This window comes from Colletes latitarsis, chromosome 11 (genome assembly GCF_051014445.1).
Source record: "Colletes latitarsis isolate SP2378_abdomen chromosome 11, iyColLati1, whole genome shotgun sequence".
NCBI classification, from domain to species: Eukaryota; Metazoa; Arthropoda; class Insecta; order Hymenoptera; family Colletidae; genus Colletes; species Colletes latitarsis.
In genome coordinates this window covers 13907495-13930708 of record NC_135144.1, presented here as the reverse complement: position 1 = coordinate 13930708, position 23214 = coordinate 13907495, and the positions used below count along the sequence as shown (strand labels likewise).

Genomic DNA, 23214 nt, shown 5'->3' with positions numbered 1-23214 from the left:
ATTAAGTCTCAATTTCACGATTTCTGCAAAATAATTCCGTCTTTTACACGAAAAAAACAATTCCAATTTTTTGTACAATTGAACAATCACATTAATATTCATTATATTGATTACATCTGATCTCTGACAGTGTGGAAACCCGCAGAAAAATAAAACAACGTACATATTTCATGAAATTTTAACTATTTTAAGAGTTTTTCATGAATTTTGCGGTTACTATCGATGGGAAAATTGGTAATTTTTAAAATGTTGGAGTTGTGTGGCGTTTTCCGGTTTTCCTGGATTAAAAATGGAGGTGAAAGCGAGGGGATTCGAGATCCTCGGCGTAATTAAAGCCGACAGTGCTCGACGGACCCTTGCAATTAGCGGAAGACTTCTACCAGCGACGTTTGGGGAAGTGTCACACATTCTGGGGATGGATATTATTAGTCGAGAGCCATTTTGAACCAAGCTGCAAGTGTTTTTCCACACAATTATTCTCACTATTCATTATTTAATATATTTATTCCCATAATTTTCCAGATTGTTTAAATGCTCAGAATGCACTATGGACTTGGTTTTGCATATTTTATAACATAAATTCGCCATTTTTTAAATAAAATTGCAAGTAAAATGAAGAATTGCACTATCGTGATGCCATAATTTAAGTTAGATACATATTGAGAACAAGTATGGAACACTTAAATTGTACTGGAGGTTCATTTTTCAGACTGAAACTGCCTAACCCAGACAATTTTTTCATAAATATAAGCGTCTAATTTTACGAATCTCGACTTAATTATTCATAATTGTAATTAACACGAAAGATTGTTTATACTTTGGAAAATTGCCTTAATAAATTTTCTAAAATGTTTAAATCTTCAAAATTTTGCAATTTATTATACTTTTTATGGATGCTTTTATTAATCTGATTGATTTGCCGTAAATTTCAAAGGAAGTTTCTAAATTTTTTCAAAATTGTCGACTTCACGATTGTTTTCAAGAATAATGCTGAGTTTTGTTCGACATATTGTTTAAATTAACTGTTGAGCTGTTAATTAAGTGAAATAAAATATTGCAAGACAATCGAGATACGAACATGGTTTAATTGAATACACTCCAGGGGAAAACCGGAGAAATGTAATCGATTTTTAATCACTATATTCTACCTTATCGAAACAATATACAGGGTGTTCAGTCACCCCTGGGAAAAATTTTAATGGGAGATTCTAAAGGCTAAAATAAGACGAAAATCAAGAATAGCAATTCGTTGATGGAGGCTTCGTTAAAAAGTTATTAACATTTAAACTTCCGACCGTATTGAATTTTTTTCTCGAAAGTGGGTAGGATTCCGGGGGTATGCATAATGACCAAAAATGATTGTAATTGACCCCCGCAGCCGAAAATAATTTTTTCAGAATTAATTAAAAATTTTTTTTTTCGCCGAAAAATTTCAGAACCTACCCCCTGTCGATTTTTCTTAAAAATACGTTTTTCATTTTTGATAATTTTATTTGACGCCCTACAGAAAAGTTGTCTAATACTTTTTTGTAGGTACCCATGAGATCTACTTCAGAAAAAAGTTTCATTGAAATATATTCACTATTCTAGTAATTATGGCTGTTTGAATATTGGACCATTTTTAGGGGGTTTTTCTCATTTCAGGGGGTCAAGGACCAACTTTTCGAATATTTTTAGAATTTCTACATATTCTACACTAAAATACGCGTCGTTTGCTTTTTTAAACATTAAAATCGTCCAATCCGTTCAGAAGTTATGACGTTTTAAAGATTCGCATGAAAATTCGGGCAGACATTTCTGGCCAGAAATTAGATTTTCGGTAAGAAATTTTTTTCTCGAAACTGAGTAGGATTTCGGGGGTATGTATAATGACCAAAAATGATTGTAATTGACCCCTGTAACTAAACATAATTTTTTGTGTATGATTTAAAATTTTTTAATTTCGCCTAAAAATTTCAGTATTTACTCGAATTTTTTTCTCGAAAGTGGGTAGGATTTCGGGGGTGTGTGTATTCACCAAAAATGATTGTAACTCAGCCCTGCAACCAAAAATAATTTTTTCAGAATGATATGAAATTTTTTAATTTAATTTTGTTTATAACTTTTTAACGAAGCCCCAATCAAGAAATTGATATTCTTGATTCTCGTTTTATTTTGTCCACTAGAATCCCCCATTAAAATTTTTTCCAGTGTTGGCTGAACCCCCTGTACAAGCATGTAAGTAGTAATTTTATTTAAAGAAATCAATAAACATACATGACATATGTTTTCATAAGAAATATGTAAAACATAGGCCATATGCAAAATATGCAAGATAAAAAATATATTTTTAAGGGCTTCTAGCGATGGAACAAACTTCTATCTAGGTATCACTCTTTCATCTGTTTCCTAGAAACATATGCATTTATCAGTTAATTAATTTTGTTATAATTTGGTATAAATAAACTTTATACGCGTGGTCATCGATAGCAAAAAGTTTATTGGAATATCTTAAACGCATCGTTTGATTTCAACAAATTTCTCCCATAAGCAACGTCGCCACGAATACCTACAGGTTTCACTCTAGTCCAGAAGCGCGAATTTTCAGAGAAACACAACTAAAGATCGCGAATATGCAGGGTTCAGCCATTAAAATAAGCCTCGAAGGCTATCGTACATCTTTACATAAAATTAGAACGGTCCAAGGATTACGAACGTTTTACAGGACGCGTATGTACATAATTCATCTCTCTATCTAACTCCAATTCACGATTCCCAACTTCCCAAGCGTTTTTAACCACACTTCGAGGAAGAATATAAATTCGTAGTCTAATTTTTCATTCGACAAAGAATTTTTTCAAAGGCGCTTTCGAGCAAGAACACCATTTCGCGATAGAGAATATCTTCCGTTCCTTTGGTATTTACCGCTGGCGTGGTCAACGGGTAAAAAACTGCTGGACTTTCGCTGGGAAAGTACTCGTAAAGTTGCAAAAGTGGATTCAGCTTAACGTACCCTCGCGGTTACTCGTAAATTTCCTGCACATATAAAATCCCCCCCCTCTGAACGAGATAAAAGCTGAAACGGCCGGGAAACTCCGTGTTTGTCTCGGATTCCGTGAATTTTCCAGCCGAAACGGAGCGCGAGCCTTCGTCGTTCATTGATTACTGCGTTTTCGCGTCGTCGTTGTCCGTCGGGACGTCGGCGTCCGTGTCTCCGACGCGATCGATGGGCGAAAAAACGACGCATCGGAAGAAACTCCGACAAAGAAACTCACTCTACTCCAACACCTCGATCCTCGTGAAATTTTCCACGCGATATGGCCATTGAAAAATATTACACGCGCAGCTTTTCTGCTGCTCGCTTCCACGGATTGAAAACACACATATATTCGGTAGGTTATTTAAAACCACCCTGGACGGATGAAAATTAAATAGAAACACTAGATTTACGGATGTTGATTATGCAGGGTGTTCGACCACGCGTGGCAGAAATTTTAATGGGAGATTCTAGAGGCCAAAATAAGACGAAAATCAAGAATATAGATTTCTTGATTGAGGCTTTGTTAAAAAGTTATTAGCAAAATTAAATTAAAAAATTTCAAATTGTTCTGGAAAAATTATTTTTGGTTGCAGGGGTAATTTACAATCATTTTTGGTCATTATACGTACCCTTGAAATCCTACCCACTTTCGAGAAAAAAATTCAAGTAAATACTGAAATTTTTAGACGAAATTAAAAAATATCAAATCATACTAAAAAAATTATATTTAGTTACAGGGGTCAATTACAATCATTTTTAGTCATTATACATACCCCCGAAATCCTACTCAGTTTCGAGAAAAAAATTCCTTACCGAAAATCTAATTTCTGGTCAGAAATCTCTGCCCGAATTTTCATGCGAATCTTTAAAGCGTCATAACTTCTGAACGGATTGGACGATTTTAATGTTTAAAAAAGCAAACGAAGCGTATTTTAGTGTAGAATACGTAGAAATTCTAAAAATATTCGAAAAGTTGGTCCTTGACCCCCTAAAGTGAGAAAAACCCCATAAAAATGGTCCAATTTTCAAACAGCCATAACTCCTACAATTGTGAATATATTTCAATGAAACTTTTTCCTGAAGTAGAGCTCATGGGTACCTACAAAAAAGTATTAGACAACTTTTCTGTAGGGCGTCAAATAAAATTATTAAAAATGAAAAACGTATTTTTAAGAAAAATCGACAGGGGGTAGGTGCCTAAATTTTTCGGCGAAATTGAAAAGTTTTAAATCGTTCTAAAAAAATTATTTTTAATTACGGGGGTCCATTACAATCATTTTTGGTGAATAGACATAGTCCCTAAATCTTATCCAGTTTCGAGAAAAAAAATACGTTACCGAAAATATAATGCCTGACCATGAATGAATGATTCCCCTGAAATTTCATGTGTTTCAAATCGTTCTGGAAAAATTATTTTCGGTTGCACGGGTCAATTGCAACCATTTTTGGTCAATAGACATACCCTCGAAATCCTACCCACTTTCGAGAAAAAAATTCATTACCGAAACTTTCATGTCTGACCATGCGTTTAGACGTTCTACTGAAATTTCATGCGTATCTTTAAAACATCATAACTTTTGAACGGATTGGACGATTTTAATGTTTAAAAAAGCAAACGTCGCGTATTTTAGTGTAGAATATTTAGAAATTCTAAAAATATTCGAGAAGTTGTTCCTTAACCCCGTGAATTAACAAAAACCCCATAGAAGGGGTCCAATATTCAAATGGCCATAACTCCTACAATAGTCAATAGATCTCATTGAAATTTAGTATGGAAGTAGGGCTCAAGGATACCTACAAAAAAGTACTGAACAAAGTTTCCGTGGGATGTTAAAGAAATTTCTTAAAAATGAAAAACGAATTTTTAAGAAAAATCGACAGGGGGTAGGTGCTGAAATTTTTAGCAAAAATAAAAAAAAATTGCAATCGTTTTTTCAAAGTTTGAATATTTTGAAATAACGAATGATCGCGAAATCATTCTTCGAAAGAGTTCTTAATTTATGGCGGAAAAGTAATTCTGAAAATAGAATGGAACAATTAACTAAGGGTGACTGGGGGTCAATTATGCCACGGGTCGATTGTAACAAAGGCGTTTTTTCTACTATCTGTCGAACAAATTTAAAACTCACATCGCCAGTAGATAAAACATAACATTGTGAGTACGTTTCAGAAAAACAGAAATTTGCAGAAAATTCGAAATATTTGCGTTTGAAATTTATTGTTTCTCTATTTTTATTGCAAATCATTTGAGAGTGTTATATTCTTTCATTATATTAATTTAAACAAGTTTAGTTTTGTAATTACAATTTTATCCTGGATATTCGTACTTCTCCCGAAAGTTCTAAAATCGAAACAGTCTTGATCGTTAGAAATTTAGCGTGCAGTAGAACTCCTTTTATACGAGCCCAACGGGGGAAGAAGCAGTTCAGATAACCGGGCTGGTTCGTATAATAGGAATCCTACCAATTATCTCCACTAATTTTAATTTTTCCTTCAAATAATTAAAGTCCTGGTTCAAATGTATGATAATTAAATTCATTCGTTTAGTATCTTATCATTCATTCGAGCAGAGTAATATTTATTTTGTGGACGAAATATTCGACTAAAATGAATTTATTTGAATAATTGATTTGAATAAATATTTACTTTAACCATACAAAACATATAAAAATACGTTGAGTGTCATTAAATTAGAGAAAATAAATGATTATTCGTGTTATTATCCGAATAGTAAATGCAAAATTCGACTGAAATGAATTTATTCGAATAATTGATTTGAATAAATATTTACTTTAACTATAAAAAACATATAAAAATACGTTGAGTGTCATTAAATTAGAGAAAATAAATGATTATTCAAGTTATTATCCAAATAGTAAATGCAAAATTCAATAATTATTCCGCGGATAAATATTCGATTAAAACGAATTTATTCCGCTGTATAATCGCAATAATTCCTTACGAATGACGAATAATTATTCTATGGAGAAAATGTTAAATAAAATACTATATATTCGAAAAAGATTCTAATAATAATTCTGATTTCAATTAGTTGCTTGAAACTCTGACCTTAAAACATGTTTCAAAATGGTGGACAGTGAGAAGATTGCAATATTGATCGGCTCATGAAGTCCGTAGAAGGATGTACATCCTTACTCGAACATAAATCCTATTTCTTGTCGGGACACAATGCTGCCAACGCTCAGCCATCGGCTTATTCTATTGTTCCTGTATTTATCGGGTCCACGTTTAGCTTTTTACGGTTTCCCCTTCCCTTTCTTCTCGATGTTTTTCTTTTTTTTCCCCCCTCCCTTTCAGCCCCGCTTCTTCTAAGCTATTCATCGAATTGCTCGATAAGGTTTCGCAGTTGAACTTCTAGGTTAGGGGAATTCGTTAAAGGCTTCATAGTGCAATGACCTCCGACGACAGACTTAACCTCTTTGTCCGCTAGAATTAAAGACCCCAACGGTAAAAAAAAGTTGCTTTTATTCGAAACAACTTTTCTATAAATCTCACTTTTTTTTTCAGTATTATTAAAATTTAGACCTTCGTTTGATTGATAATTTATTGGTTTAATATTTATGATTTTTATTTCATTTACTAATTGGATTCCCTTTTACGTAAATAATACATAAACAAACGGAACGAGATATAATTAATAAAAGAAAATTATCATCAGTCGTCTTTAGTTCTATTTTGAACGATTTTATGAAAATATAATTTGTTAGTGTCGTGGTGGTCGCTGGTCACCGGCACTTTTAAAACCTTAAATTGTAAATAATACTTCTGTCACTGAAAAATAGCACAAGATAATGGAATATAAACAATTTAATTCCTCCAAAAAACGATAGTTCTGTAAACGAAGTTACGATTCTGGCAACATTTTGTTTATTTATCAGGGTATCTAAATGTTTACGATCATCGCCAGTATTTTTACGTCGGTTACATGATGCGATAAATAAAATTATACAATTCTGTACCAAAAAGCATCGATATAAAATATTTTTCATACTCCCCGCGGTTAGAAAAGATATTTACGTAGTCTTGTTTGGATGGACGAACCTGTAAATTATGCTAGGTGTTTCTGAACCTAATGGCAGAAGGATCCTTAAACGCAGCTAGTTCGTTCTTTCTTTTCACGAAGTCGCGAGGTTGCTTTCTATTCATGCTCGACACCGACTCAAAAGCAAACGTAATTGAAGATGAAGGCTGCAGGGATGGAGGGAGGGAGGGAGGAAATCGATTCTAATCGAATCACGCCAGGCAATGTGGATTATATCCTTCTCACGAGATTGGTCCGGTCGCGGTCAAAGGACATATCGCTGGTCGCCAATCACTTAAGGTCCTCTCCTCGCGGTCGGAGAGCCGACTGACCGCAAGCGCGCGAACCTCCAACCTCCATAAATCGATCCTGATCGTGTCCCGCAGTATGCATTAACCGAACGCTCGGCTTTTAGTCCGATCCGCCGGACGAATTACAACCTGTAGCGCGGGGCGTTTCAAAACGAAGGTTAAAATCCATACAGACGGATCGCTTACGAAAAAACGAAGTGAAAAGTTCTTTACCGTTTTTAAATCCGACGTTTCGTTCTCGAGATACGAGTGGTTAAAATCTACCAAGGCCAGTCTTGCCCTCCATTTTTATCCTTGGTCAGCTGACTGCGCAGCGCCACCTGCACAGACTCGCGCGAAAACTTCAACTGCTCGTATCTCGAGAACGAAACGTTCGATTTTGAAGCGGCAAAGGAACTTTTATTCCATTTTTACACGAGGAATTTGAATCTTTCTTCGTCTTCCCTCGTTTTGAATTTTCTTTAATTCGTTTAAATAGTTTTTCCAACGTGGATCCTCTGTATCTTTTTTAACTCAAATTCATTTCTAAATCGCGTACTTATTCGATTCTTTTTCTTTTTTTAGTTGATGTAAAGTAAAGAAATTGATCTAATTATAAATTTAGAACGTTAGGAAGTTGGTATAATAAAGAAAATTGAATCTGAATGGAATTATTAGATTGTACCGTACCACTCGAAATACTATTTTCAGACTTCTGCCTTCTCTCACGGTCCTGATTAGGCGAGATTAAGATTAGAGTAGGTCGGACAATTTGTGGGACAGGGTGACCGAATTCTATCAATTATATCCGGCTGTGTATAATTCGTATATCTACTTGATATCGACAAAATGGCGGTCTGGTGGGACTTCAAAGAAAATTGAACATGGCAATCGGTGTCTTTAGGTTAGTTGCCAAGATTGGTCTCGTTTTGGTAAAATAGATTTTTTTCTCGTCATCTTGTCACTCGTATAATTTTTTGTGTATTTTATTGTTTAATTATAATTTAAGGAATATTGGGATAAAAAGGTAAGAGTTGGAAATTGTAAAAAATTTTTGAACTTCGATTCCAAATTACTGTCGGATTAATTATTCTTCGCCGATAGGCGTACAGCTTGTAAAAGATCGATAGAATCCCTCACTGAATATTCTTCGGCTCATGAATATGCTAATGACGCAATCGTTATAATCTCCTATTAGTTTGAAGAAGCATCCAGCTTCTTTTTTTCGTTATTTATCGTGAAATTGTTGCAGAAATTGTACTTGATCCAGCAACATTTGCATAAACCGACGTCGAATATCGCATAATAAAATTTTCATAAAAATTCTAACAAAGAACTTGGTAGGTTTATAGAGGGTGTTCGGCTACACCTGGGAAAAATTTTAATGGGGGATTATCGAGGCCAAAATAAGACGAAAATCAAGAATACCAATTTGTTGATGAAGGTTTCGTTAAAAAGTTATTAACAATTAAATTAAAAAATTTCAAATCGTTCTGGAAAAATTATTTTGAGTTGCAGGGACTAATTATAATCATTTTTGGTCAAAAGACATACCCTCGAATTCCTAACCATTTTCGAGAAAAAAATTCTTTACCGAAAATATAATGTCTGACCATACCATCGATATGTTTCACTGAATTTTCATGCGAATCTTTAAAACATCATAACTTCTGAACGGATTGGACGATTTTAATGTTTAAAAAAGCAAACGACGCGTATTTTAGTCGAGAATATGTAGAAATTGTAACAATATTGAAAAAGTTGTTCCTTGACCCCATAAAATAAGAAAAACCCCATAAAAATGGTCCAATTTTCAAACAGCCATAACTCCTATAATAGTGAATGTATTTCAATGAAACTTTTTTCTGAAGTAGAGATCATGGGCACCTACAAAAAAGTATTAGACAATTTTTCTGTAGAGCGTCAAACAAATTGATTAAAAATGAAAAACGAATTTTTAAGAAAAATCGACAGGGGATAGGTGCCTAAATTTTTCGGCGAAATTGAAAAGTTTTATATGTTTATTAATATTTCGTAAATTAAAAAATGTTACAGTCTCTAATGTTCTACGTGACCGTGATAAAAGATTCTAAAAACGAAATTTTGTCGTAAAACACATTATTCGCGATAATAAATAAATTGTAATATCATTTACATTCTATATTTATAATTCCTTTTTGTCCATTTTTATTTTGCTTCCATAGAATAAGAGATATTGTGATAATTTACTTTACTGTATTTTCAGATATTGAGATATTAAGGATTAATTTTACTCCGCGATAAAATCATAACGTCCAATTCGAGAGTTTGAGAAGATCTTTCTGTTTTATCATTAAACGTACAGTTTGTTTAAATTAAATGAGATTGGAGCTTTCGAGTCATCTCTGCTAAGTAAATGTCTGTTAAAATTTGTTTCCCTTCAATTTTTCACCATTGTTAGCCTAAACTATTTTACAAAAATAAAATTCACAGTTAATCTCTCTCTCTCTCTGAAAATTATTAAGGCAGACGGAACGTAAGCAAAACAATTTACGTAATCAAGCACGTCGTATTCGACCTCGTTTTAAAGTCGACCAAATTATATTCTGCAAATACTCGAGTATTCGTAGAATATAAATTCAGTTTCTGCTTTAGAATGTTGAATTTTTATACCGGCGAGATCTTTGTGCAGTATTTCGAGCGAAAAAAAATAGTTAACAGAACGGTCGCGTTGTTCTGTCAATTGGAAGTCCACTTGGTCGTTCTATTGATTGCTATACTTTTTTGTTCCACGCGCGGCCGGAATTACTTTTGAATCGCGGCTCCTGACAGTATTGTTATCGGTAGAAGGGCTTTCCAACAAATTCCCAAACACCTAATATACTTTTATCCGAACTGAACATTTCGAGAAACGAAACTTTCGGGTCATTGACCCCTAAATACTATTTTGTCATTCCATCCTTAAAACGTTCAGATTGCACAACGGAGATTTGTCACGTGGTAAATCTAGTTGGAAAAATAAAACAATTAAATGGAAATTATCATCGAAAGAAGAAGATTCTTGTTAATTTTCATTCTCGTATTTCGATGTTTCTTCTAAACTAATCTTATGATCTATAATCGAGCTTCGGGATTTCGAGAGTTTTAGTTTATGCAACACTGTTAAGAACTACACCGCTTTTATCGATTGCTGCAGTCGCTATTGGTGGGTTTCGGTCGACGAACAAGATTGGTCCGCGGACACTCGATTAAGGAAATCTTGTTTTCGTTTCTGCCTCGGCGTCTGTGCTCGGTACGAATTGTTTTCTGTCAGTTAACTCGACGACACGTTTCTCTCTCGACTCTGTTCGACCGTCTGGTTTCGAGCGTTAATCGAAATGGTGCTCCGCCACCTCTAATTTGTCCATCATCCAATACTTCCCCGGCTGTGTCAATGTTTGAACCGTCGTAATTTCGTCAAAGAAAATCGTACAATAGCTACCGATAGCTTATTTTAAATCCAAACTTTGTAATTTAACGATCCTGAATTAAATTAACATTGTTACAAAAAAAAACCGTACGACGATCTTCGAGTTCTTAATATCAAGAGAAACCCTTCTATTCTGCGATCCTAAGTTAAATTTCTTCGATCATCGATTTTTCATTGTTTCTCAATATCGTAAAATAAAATATTCTTTTCGCGATAAATATTTTTAAATACAGGGTGTACGGCCACACCTGAGGGAAATTTTAATGGAAGATTCTAGAGGTCAAAATAGGACAAAAATCAAGAATACCAATTTGTTGATGGAGACTTGGTTAAAAAGTTATTAATGTTTAAAGTTCCGCGGGTACTGAATTTTTTTTGTGAAAATGCGCAGGATTTCGGGGGTATGTCTATTCACCAAAAATGCTTGCAAGTGACCCTTGCAACTAAAAATAATTTTTCTAGAACGATTCGAGAAAATTTTTTATCGCTGAAAACTTTAGGCACCTACCCCCTGTCGATTTTTCTTAAAAATTCGTTTTTAATTTTTAGTAATTTTGTTTGACACTGTACAGAAAAGTTGTTTAATACTTTTTTGTAGGTATCCATGAGCACTATTTCAGAAAAAAGTTTCATCGAAATATATTCACTATTATAGGAGTTATGGCTGTTTGAAAATTGGACCATTTTTATGGAGTTTTTCTCATTTTAAGGCGTCAAGGAACAACTTTTTCAATATTGTTACAATTTCTACATATTCTCGACTAAAATACGCGTCGTTTGCTTTTTTAAACATTAAAATCGTCCAATCCGTTCAGGAGTTATGATGTTTTAAAGATACGCATGAAATTTCAGTAGAACGTCTAAACGCATGGTCAGACATGAGTTTCGGTAATGAATTTTTTTCTCGAAACTACGTAGGATTTCGAGGGTATTTGTATTAACCAAAAATGATCATAATTGACCCCTGTAACCGAAAATAATTTTCCCACATCGATTTGAAATTTTTTAATTTAATTTTGTTAATTACTTTTTAACGAAGCCTCAATCAAGAAATTGATAGTCTTGATTTTCGTCTGTATACTCGTATAATTTGCTATTATTATAAGACATTACAAAGATCAAAAGCAGCGCGATATATATTGTTTAGAAAGATAAAAATTATATTATACTCGTATATGACGTGGAAGTTGAAATAGTATATTTACAAAATAATCTCATTCGGTACGGATATAATAAAATCGATTATCAGTTTACATTAGAACCTAATATCATGTACGAGATATTGGAACCAAAAATCGTACCAACACGAACTATCGAAGAGATTTTGCAAACCTTCAAAGTAGTAAATTTACATTGGTACTAAATGTTGGTGGTCGTTTGCATTCGAAATTAAATGGACTGGAAAAACAGAAATCTCCAAGAAAGTTCAACTCACAAACGATGCGTAAATAGAATGTTTGAACTTTCCTGAATGGAATGAAAATTCGAAATTCTTTGTAAAATTGTACAAGTGACATAGTTGGGGCTCGATAGTGCATCGAAATATACGAAATATGTCTTCCTCCATTTTGCAACTGGTACTAAGATAGGTAAAGATTCCACGTATTTGCCTGTAGGAGATTTCTCGATCGTTCAACTGTACAGAATCAATCTTCTCTAGGATATGAAAGAAATTTCTAGGACATTCGTGCAGGAAATATGAAAGAAAATAATAGCCTTGCGAGGGGGGTATGTGGTAAATTGGAATCGATTATATCTTCTTTATATCTTCTTAAACCTTTCTTAAATCTGAAATCTCTTACGAATGACAATTAATTATATAATGATTCCGTGCAAAAGTAGGTAAGTTTTAAACTTTCGTCCTCTTAGTTCACAGCAGTAATTAATGTACGTTATTTCGAGCGATACGAGTGCCATTAGTTTCATTAAAGTAATTATTAAAGTAGTTATTCACAGTATAGGAACAGTCCGTCATTGTATCTTGTTACCTCAGTTTGTTTCGCTAGTCAGTTCTCCGACTGCCCTAAAATGGCGCCTCTTTGAACTGTGAATTGCGTATGTATTGTGCCTCCCTATGTGCTAGAACAGAGATGACGTATTGGGCGGTTCGCGAGTCAGTTGTGGCCACGGAAGATTGGAGATGGCGAGAACATTTCTTGACACGTCTCGTAATATCGCATACGAGGTATACGAGTATGTAGACCTCACACATTATGGACTTCCGTGGCCCAATCTGACTTACCCAGGTGTCACCTCATGAATAGCAAACATGGCGGCTGTGGAAATTTGAAAGTTGTAATTGCTCTTATTCGCAGGGAGTTGGTCTAGTCTCTACCAGGAAAAGAAACGCACGATTCTGTCCATTTACAGCAGGATTATTTAGATTAACCTGCCTCTTCCTAGAGCGTAGCCCCACTAGGACAGTACTCGTCATAGTTTAGAAAGGGTCGCGTCTCTGGAGGGGCTGTCCTAGACTCTGTCAGTCGAAAGGTCCCAAGAGCAAACTTTCTGACAGCTATTGCACGCTAGACTCGAGTGTATCCCCCAAATCCGTTACTCGACGACAACAGAACTGGATGTTCCGAATCGAATGACCACCTGATAGAGGTAGAGCTAGGGAATAATCATGTATCCATTTAGAGCAAAATTAGCCTGGATTATCCTACGCTGAACGTCACATTCGAGAAACATACTTCTGGCGAGTTATTCACTAGGTAAAAAGACTCAAGAGGAAACTTGTTTGAAACAGATACGGCGTAAAAATATCTGATATCCTCCTTGACTCCTCGATTCTAAAATTCAATTTCTAATTAAACCTCTAGACCTAACCCAGACCTTGATATTCCGAATCGAATAACCACCTGGTAGAGGTAGAGCTAAGGAATAATCATGTATCCATTTAGAGCAAAATTAGCCTGGATTATCCTACGCTGAACGTCACATTCGAGAAACATACTTCTGGCGAGTTATTCACTAGGTAAAAAGACTCAAGAGGAAACTTCTTTGAAACGGATAGGACGTAAAAATATGTGATATCCTCCTTGATTTCTCGATTCCAAAATTCAATTTCTAATTAAGCCTCTAGACCTAACCCAGACCTGGATATTCCGAATCGAATGACCACCTGGTAGAGGTAGAGCTAGGGAATAATCATGTATCCATTTGGAGCCAAATTAGCCTGGATTATCCTACGCTGAACGTCACATTCGAGAAACATACTTCTGGCGAGTTATTCACTAGGTAGAAAGTCCCAAGAGGAAACTTGTTTGAAACGGATGGGACGTAAAAATATCTGATATCCTCCTTGACTCGTCGATTCTAAAATTCAATTTCTAATTAAACCTCTAGACCTAACCCAGACCTGGATATTCCGAATCGAATGACCACCTGGTAGAGGTAGAGCTAGGGAATAATCATGTATCCATTTGGAGCAAAATTAGCCTGGATTATCCTACGCTGAATGTCACATTCGAGAAACATATTTCTGGCGAGTTATTCACTAGGTAGAAAGACTCAAGAGGAAACTTGTTTGAAACGGATGGGACGTAAAAATATCTGACATCCTCCTTGACTCCTCGATTCCAATGAATCCAAACCGCAAAGCGTGTTAAAGTGGCGGTGGTAACGGGCACCAGTGACCCGTATCCGTGTTCAATTTAGGTTCGCGTTAGGCCCGGGGTAAGAAGGCGAGTCCGAACGTAAGGGACTAGTGACGATGGACCCGCACGAAGGGCGGCCCGCGTTAGAGACGAGGTACGTGGCATCGATCGTGGCTCGCGTAAGGATGCAGTGATCGGGGTGATCGACCAGTGGATCGACGGGAGGACGATGCATCACTCTGGAGGTGCTGGTTACGGGACCGGGCCCCAGGAGCGGGTGCACCAGGCACCGCGAGCCGCCGGCCAACCCGACAAGTGCCCCTACGACGCCTACCAAGCCCAGATACCGGACTGCTGCGCAGCCGCTGCCGCGCAGGACCCGTATCCGCGCCCGCCGAGCGGATACGACGCCAGGTGTTACGACGACTGTCACCGCAGGACGCCCTACCAGGAGGACGCCTATTCTCAGGTACCACGCACTAATCTTTCATTCAGAATTTTATCGCTTCGCGACCACCCATGGAAAGGATTCCCATCGAAATCTCGCGTCCCAGTGTTTCTTGTTTCGATAGGTGCATGAAAAGATTGAAGCACAAAACTATATTTACTTAATTATAAACTACATAGGAAAAACGTGTTATACAATATATATATTGCATGAAGGTCAGGCTGAAAATGGACGAGATTGGCTTTTGGTAAATTTTAACTGCCCCGACTGAAATTTGATTTCATTTTTTTCGCAAGAAATTCGAATCTTTCGTCTTCTTCCCTCGTCCTGATTTTCCCTTGATTTGTTCGAACAGTTTTTTCATAACTAACCTGAATTCTCTGCACATTTTGTAGATAAATAAATTTCCTCATTTCCTCTATTCTAAGTTGCTTATTCGATCTACTTTTTACTAGTCCTTCTCTTTCTTAAATAAACGGAAAGTGAAAGGAATGTATTACAATAAAGAAAGTTGATACTAAATGGGATTATTCAAGTTTTTAGATTGTCTGAGATTGTTCTGAGACAGTCGAGAGATTATTTTCGAACTTCTGCCTCGATTCTTTCTATCTTCCGCGTGTCCATGCTTTAAAAATATCGCGCCTAGCGACACCGTGACCCTTCTACATAGCCTCACAGCCCTGATTAAGCTAGATTAAGATTAAAATAGATCTGACTACTCTTAGAACCGGATGACCGAATTCTGTCAATCCTTTCGTTAATAATCCGACTGTTGTATACGTCCATGGTATCGCCAAAATAGTGGCCTTGTGGGATTTTCGAGAGACAGTTTAACATGGCGTCTATGCGTTTCGGTTAGTTGTTAAGATAAGGTTAATTTAGGTTTTAAATAATTTTCGAGAATTTACACAATCTCGAATTTGATTTGTAAATAATTATTTTAATTATTCTATGTGTTTAGGCCAGTTAGAGACTTTAGATTCGTCACTTTTTACAAGATATTTATTTAGAGGTTATTATTAAGCGTTCGTATCTAATATTTCGTAAAGAATATCTGAATAAAATTTTAATTATTTTGGTATACGATTTGTTTACATCTATGAATTTTTAAATAATGTCTCGCGAGCAATAACAATTTGTGGGCATTTGAAAGGCAAATCTGGAACTCTAATTAAGATTTTGACAGTTTCAGGACCACTCCTAGCTTTTACCGGGGATTGACATGTCTTGAGCCTTTATTGAAGTGCATTTGCAAAGGAAGGTTAGGAGATTCGAGGAACTTAGGTCGAGTTCGTCGTATTAGGCCAAACCAGGTCACCTGACTAATTGATTAGCTTCCACGGAACTCTCGGCGAGTCGGACGTGCATTAAGGGACTTCTAATTACTGACAGAGCCGCGAAAAATATCATTCGAATAAATAAAAATTTGACGAATAAAAAATTAGAATGAGAAACTATTCGGATGAAAATTTATTTGAAAGTTAATTCGAATAATAGGCGACCACGTATATCTGGATGAAATATTTGACTGAAACGAAGTGAGAAATTATTCCAATGAGTCGTCATTTATTTATACGAACAAATGGAGGGTAATTTGTTACGAATGAAAGACAATTATTCTGCGGATGAAATATTCGTCGAAAACGAATTTATTCGAAAGAATTCGAGTAATTTTACAACCCTAAAAAGAAATACGAAAGAATACATCGAAGCAATTTAATCAGTGAAAATAAATAATTGTTTGTAATAATGTTGGAAGAATTAATGGAAAATTGTTCAAATTCAGATTCATCCGAATAAAAGGAGTTCATTTCAACAATTATCTTGAATAATGCCCAGTTTTTATTGAATGTGATAATTATTCGTCCTATTATTTGTGTAATGGTCGATTGTTTGGAATTTATTCGAAAGAATTCGAATGATTTATTCGAATAATTTCTTGCGAATAACGAATAACTATTCTGAGCATAATATCTCATATAAAATAATCAATTAAATCGAATGTATTGGAAATAAATATTTATTCAAATAGAAAATTTGGAATTATTTTTATTCTTATTCATACTCGGTACAATTGTTAATAATTCGCGAAATTATAAAAAATTCTTCCAGATACTTCGAAACAAAGACTTGATAGGTTTCGAGAAAAACTCGAAAGTGTTCGTTTCGAATGATCACATATTACAAATGCATTAAATTATATAGGGTGACTCAATAATAATTGATCAAACGTGACGGGAATTAACTCTATAAAAAAAAAAACTGAGATATAAGAATAAATATTGTTTGTACGAGGTTTCGATATCGAACAAACTGAATTTAAAATTGTCTGATCATTGGTCGCTGTTTCTACTTACGCGAAGGGTCGAATTGCTGTCCGCTGCGCATGAATTTTAAAAAATTCCATTTCCTCGCAAACGAAGCTTAATAGGAAAAAAATTGTATCCACGTGTTTGACAAAATTTTTCACGTGAAATTGTCCCAAACTCAAAATACTCCAAAAATAATAAAATTGCAATAAAAAATTACAGTTTCTTTGGTAGAATATCTCGACTATTTAGAATTAAAATTACGTTCTCTTAAATTATGACAATCCCCTACGTGGTAAACAAATCGATTGACAACTATTTAACACATTTTATTTTTGGCTCTTCCTCTAAATATTTAAACAAATCGTTTTTTAAAGACGCTTTCTCAATTAAATTAGTGTCTTCTCAATAATTTCAAACGTTTCTAATCATTTTTTATCTATATGATTTAAAATCTTTACATTCCAAATTGTTACTTATTGTAAACTATATGCTTAGCAAAATTTTGTTATATTTTGTAAAGTTTGAGTTCTCTAACTGTATTTTCTATTATTTCGGTTTCTGAAATGGCAGTCGACCGTCGGAATATTACTTCCAAGTGCAAATTATAGGAAATAATGAGGGAACGAAGAAACTTTCTTTTCATTTCACTCGCCGATCAACCGTTTCGTAAATGTAATTTGCAAATGACTCGATTACGAAGATTCTCGACGATCGATTCGTCGAATAAAGGTCGCCTCGGTGCGTTCCAACGTGTTTCATTTTTTCAGCCATATCTGGCTTTCAATGGAGGCTCGTTCCCTTTTGAAATTCCTTCGAAAAGAGCTTCTTTGATCCTCGCTTCGGCGAGCATTACCGCTCGCATACCTCGTTGCCTCGAAAATTAACGATATACGCGCGTTTCTTTGCGTTTCAGTTGCGAATATTCGGTCGAAAAAATAACCATTCTGCGTACAATTTTTTCCAAAAAACTCGTAAAACTTTCCCAGCCAAAGCTTCCGTCCGGTTCTTCGTAGGCCTTTCGCGAATGCGTATAAATATTTTCGATAAAAAGTGAGAAAAATTGTTACTAAAATTATTCGACTCGATACTTTCGAAGCTATTTTGAAAAAATCGACTCCGGGTGGCTCGCTAGGTATCTTGAAATTTTTATTAGTTAATTGGCTTGAAATTTGAAGCGAATCTTCAAGAGCCTTCATCACTGGAACTACGGATATCGAAATCCGATGTGTTCTATTTTTTTTCACGTTTGATAAGCAAAAAACAATACAAAAAAAAAAATTCCTCTTTTCAACGTCCTCTTAAAAAGTTGATCCGTGATTTTTTTTTTTCGCTATTTTATTGCACTTTGAACGAGTCATTCTCGTCATTGTCATAAACAACGATAATAAAATTTATTATATTCGCACGGAATGAGATTATTTTTATAAAAATACTTATTTATCTTTCGAATCGTGTGTGCTTTATGGCATAAAATACTCGATATAATAATAAATTTGCTTTGCTTCTTTGCCATTGTTACTCGTACAATCTTCGTTCAAAACCGAGGAAAATCTCGTACTAAATTTTACACATTTCGGATCAGTAAAAAATTTGTTAAATTTTCGGGAATCGTTTGAATTTGAAAATTTTTTTAGAACTATTTCTTGTTAGTATGAATAGGTTTGCCTAAGAAATTTAACTTAGGATCGTGAAAGTAGAGTACTGAATGCAAACACAAATTAGAAATTAGAAACAAGTATAATTTATTTTTTATTATTAAGTGTAATTATAGTGAATACTTACTTTAGAAAATAAATAATTGTTTGTAATGGAAAATTGTTCAAATAAATCGTTATATTATTTATTCGAACGATTAAATATTTTTTTTATTCGAATGAAACCAGCTCGTTTGAACAATTATCTTAAATAATGTCCAGTCTTTATTGAATGTGACAATTATTCGTCCTATTACTTGCGTAATGATCGATTAATTGGAATTTATTCGAAAGGATTCGAATGATTTATTTGAATAAATGAAGAATAATTTCTTGCGAATAACGAATAACTATTCTGAGCATAATATCTCATATAAAATAATCAATTGAATCGAATTTATTGAAAATAAATATTTGTTCAAATAGAAAATTTGAAATTGTTTTTATTCTTGTTCATACTCGGTACAATTCTTAATAATTCGCGAAATTATAAAAAATTCTTCCAGATACTTCGAAACAAAGACTTGATAGGTTCTAAGAAAAACTCGAATGTGTTCGTTTCGAATGATCACATATTACAAATGCATTGAATTGTATAGGGTGACTCAATAATAATTAAACAAACGCGACGGGAATTAACTCTATAAAAAAAAAACTGAGAAATAAGAATAAATATTGTTTGTACGAGGTTTTGATATCGAACAAACTGAATTTGAAATTGTCTGATCATTGGTCGCTGTTTCCACTTACATCGTCCGACCTCGATTTTAACGGGTCTTTGTAAGGTGATAGTACAGTGGACGTAAAAAGTATTCGTACAGTGACTAAATTACGACAAAAATGCTGAATGATAATGTTTATTAAGCAATATTTTTTAAAAAGACAAGTTGCATGCATTGTTCAAAGTCTGTAAAAATGAACAAGGCAAAAATGAACGCGTAATAAGTATTCGTACCTATTCTGTTGCCATTATCAAGTGTACAAGTAACATTTGTAATAAAAACAACAAATACAACAAATCGTAAAATTAACATTTATAATTAGAATTTAGCACGGTTTCCCTTTGATTTTGCTATTGCAGCCACCCTTCTAGGTATTCAATCAACTAAATTAGATGTGATCTTACAAGTAATATTATTCCATTCGTCAATTAAAGTATTCATCAAGTCAGAAATGCTCAATAGGGTTAATATCTGGTGATCGACGGAGTTTTTTTAAACATGCTGAAGTATTACATGCAATTCTTGTATTTCAAATAGTATCACTTAAAAAAAAAAAAATCAATTTTCCGAATGCCTGGTTCCCTTAATTGGTTTCAGGAAAACTCGAGAAGCGTGTTCGAGTTTGTTTCGAACGATAATTATATGGGGTGGCTCGATAATAAACAGCCTATTTGTGAAAACTAAGAATAATTTTTTAAATTCTTCTGCTCGGCGACATCCGTTGTTCGAATTGTTCTCTAACGAATGTCGAAGTATCCGTCGTTAACCGAAACTGTAACAACAGTCGAAGCAATTTGTGCTTCGGTTACAGAGACCCGTTCATCCGGCAGAAACCGGGACGACCAGAGATGATCGCGAGTTTCGGTACGTTTCAACGATTCCAGCGGCGTTGAATCTTCCAGTAGCCATTATGGGTTTTCGGGATCCGAAAATTGATTCGAGCCAGCGTGCATACTTAAAGTTCGAAGTTTTGCTGTACGTATATCTGGCCGATATCGATTTGGCCCAGTTTTACGCTCGCGTTTCATCGCCATATTTTAGGAATTCACCGATCCGCGCGCTGTAGAACGAGGGTAAGAACGAGAAGGAGGCAACGAGGAAACGGGATCAGGCTTGGTGGATCCTGCCGAAAATAAATCAACGTTATTCTTTGCCAATAATCCTGAAAATGGAAGTATTCTTCCCGGCGGTCGTTCCGCGTTCCCGGCTTGTGATGCAATTTTGATGCACACTGCGCATGCACTACTGCAACACGCCAATCTTTTTTCATTTTTAATCCCGGAACGGGACTTCCGATGGCGATTCGAGCCCTAGGTGAAATTTCTTACCTCGTTCTACGAGACGTGATACGTGGATATTACAAAGTTTTAGTATTATTCGGCAGCATTTTAACGAATCTAAAATATCATAGTGGAAAAACAAAAATGAAAGAACGATGAATGGAGAAATCCAAAGTGAAAAGAACACTATTTAAACGGGAGGAACACACTGTTTTAGATTGGAGGGATACAGGGTGCTCGATAACACCTCGGAAAAATATTAATGGGAGATTCTGGAGGCCAAAATAAGACGAAAATCAAGAAAACTAATTTGTTGATTGAGGCTTCGTTAAAAATTTATTAAAAGATTAAATTAAAAAATTTCAAATTGTTCTGGAAAAATTATTTTCGGTTGCGGGGGTCAATTACAATCATTTTTTGTGAATAGACATACCCTTGAAATCCTACGCACTTTCGAGAAAAAAATTCCTTAGTGAAAATATAATGTCTGAATAAACGTTGATATGTTCCACTGGAATTTCATGCGTATTTTTAAAAGGTCATAACTCCTGAACGGATTGGAGGATTTTAATGTTTAAAGAAGCAAACCACGCGTATTTTGGTGAAGAATATGTAGAAATTCTAACAATATTGAAAAAGTTGTTTCTTGACCCCGTAAAGTGAGAAAAATACCATAAAAATGGTTCATTTTTCAAACGACCATAATTCCTGCGATAGTGAATATATTTCAATGAAACTTTTTTCTGAAGTAGAGCTCATGAGTACCTACAAAAAAGTACTAAACAACATTTCCGTAGCGCGTCGAACAAATTTGTTAAAAATGAAACACGAATTGTAAGAAAAATCGACAGAGGGTAGGTGCCTCTTTTCGGTAAAAAAAGAAAAAAAAAAATTCGAATCGTTCTGGAAAAATTATTTTCGGTTGCGGGAGTCACTTAGAATCATTTTTGGTGAATAGACATACCATCGAAATACTAACCATTTTCGAGAAAAAAAATTCGATAAGGTGGACAAATTTGTCAACAAAATTAAAAAATTTCAAATCGTTCTAGAAGAATTATATTTGGGTGCGGGGGTCAATTACAATCATTTTTTGTCATTACACATACCCCCGAAATCCTATTTAGTTTCGAGAAAAAAATTCCTTACCGAAAACATAATTTCTGGCCAGAAATGTCTGCCCGAATTTTCATGGGAATCTTAAAAACGTCATAACTTCTGAACGGATTGGACGATTTTAATGTTTAAAAAAGCAAACGACGCGTATTTTAGTGTAGAATATGTAGAAATTCTAAAAATGTTCGAAAAGTTGATTCTCGACGCCTTAAAATGAGAAAAACCCCATAAAAATGGTCCAATTTTCAAACAGCCATAACTCCTACAATAGTGAATATATTTCAATGAAACTTTTTTCTGAAGTAGAGCTCATGGGTACCTACAAAAAAGTATTAGACAACTTTTCTGTAGGGCATCGAACAAATTAATTAAAAATGAAAAACGTGTTTTTAAGAAAAATCGACAGGGGGGTATAAATTTTTCAGCGATAAAAAATTTTCTCGAATCGTTCTAGAAAAATTATTTTTGGTTGCTTGGGTCAATTGCAAGCATTTTTGGTCAACAGATATACCCCCAAAATCCTACTCAGTTTCGAGAAAAAAATTCCTTACCGAAAATATAATGCCTGACTAAACGTTGATATGTTCCACTGGAATTTCATGCGTATGTTTAAAACATCATAACTCCTGAACGGATTGAAGAATTTTAATGATTCAAAATTCTAATAATGAGTATTAATGAAGCTCTAGAACCCGTTCTACAGGCGGAACTTTAAATGTTAATAACTTTTTCAACTCAATCAACAAATTAGTGTTCTTGATTTTGGCCTCTAAAATCTCCCATTAAAATTTTCCCTAGGGGTGGTTGAACGACCTGTATACATATATTTAGTGAACCAATTCTCTGTTCTCAGCGCAGTTTTGGCGCTGTACGTTGATTGCCGTGTCACGTGCTCGTTCTAGTGACAAGAACCAATCACGCGTTTCTTGTTTCCCCTGCACGAGTCCTTTCATCCGTACGCGTCCTTTCCACCCACGCCGTGTCGAAACCACGTGCAATGTACACGTGCCGCGTTGTGATACAACCAATGCATATTTCTCTTACAACGGGAGCTTCCGGCAGTGGAAATCGCTTTTGAAACGGTAGTAGGTACAAGTCATAGTACATACCTAGTATCAAAGAACCCTAAACGCTTCCTTTAAAATGGGCCTTCGTTTTCGAGATATAAATAAATATCCAAAAAGAGGAGTACAATTTGTACACTTTTTGTTCACGAAGACAATTTAAAGGTCGATAATTCTCCG

The 23214-nt window shown here is 34.9% G+C and overlaps 1 protein-coding gene across 3 annotated transcripts in view; it reads left to right on the top strand.

Annotated features, from left to right (window-relative positions):
• The window catches only part of LOC143347874 (dipeptidase 1), a 107027-nt gene that overhangs the window by 5392 nt on the left and 78421 nt on the right, over positions 1–23214 (top strand). For all 3 annotated transcript variants that reach the window (XM_076777473.1, XM_076777474.1, XM_076777472.1), the window contains exon 2: positions 14460–14867. In XM_076777473.1, coding sequence (XP_076633588.1) covers positions 14628–14867 — 240 coding nt within the window. In that variant the 5' untranslated portion in view covers positions 14460–14627. The remainder of the gene's footprint in view (positions 1–14459; positions 14868–23214) is intronic.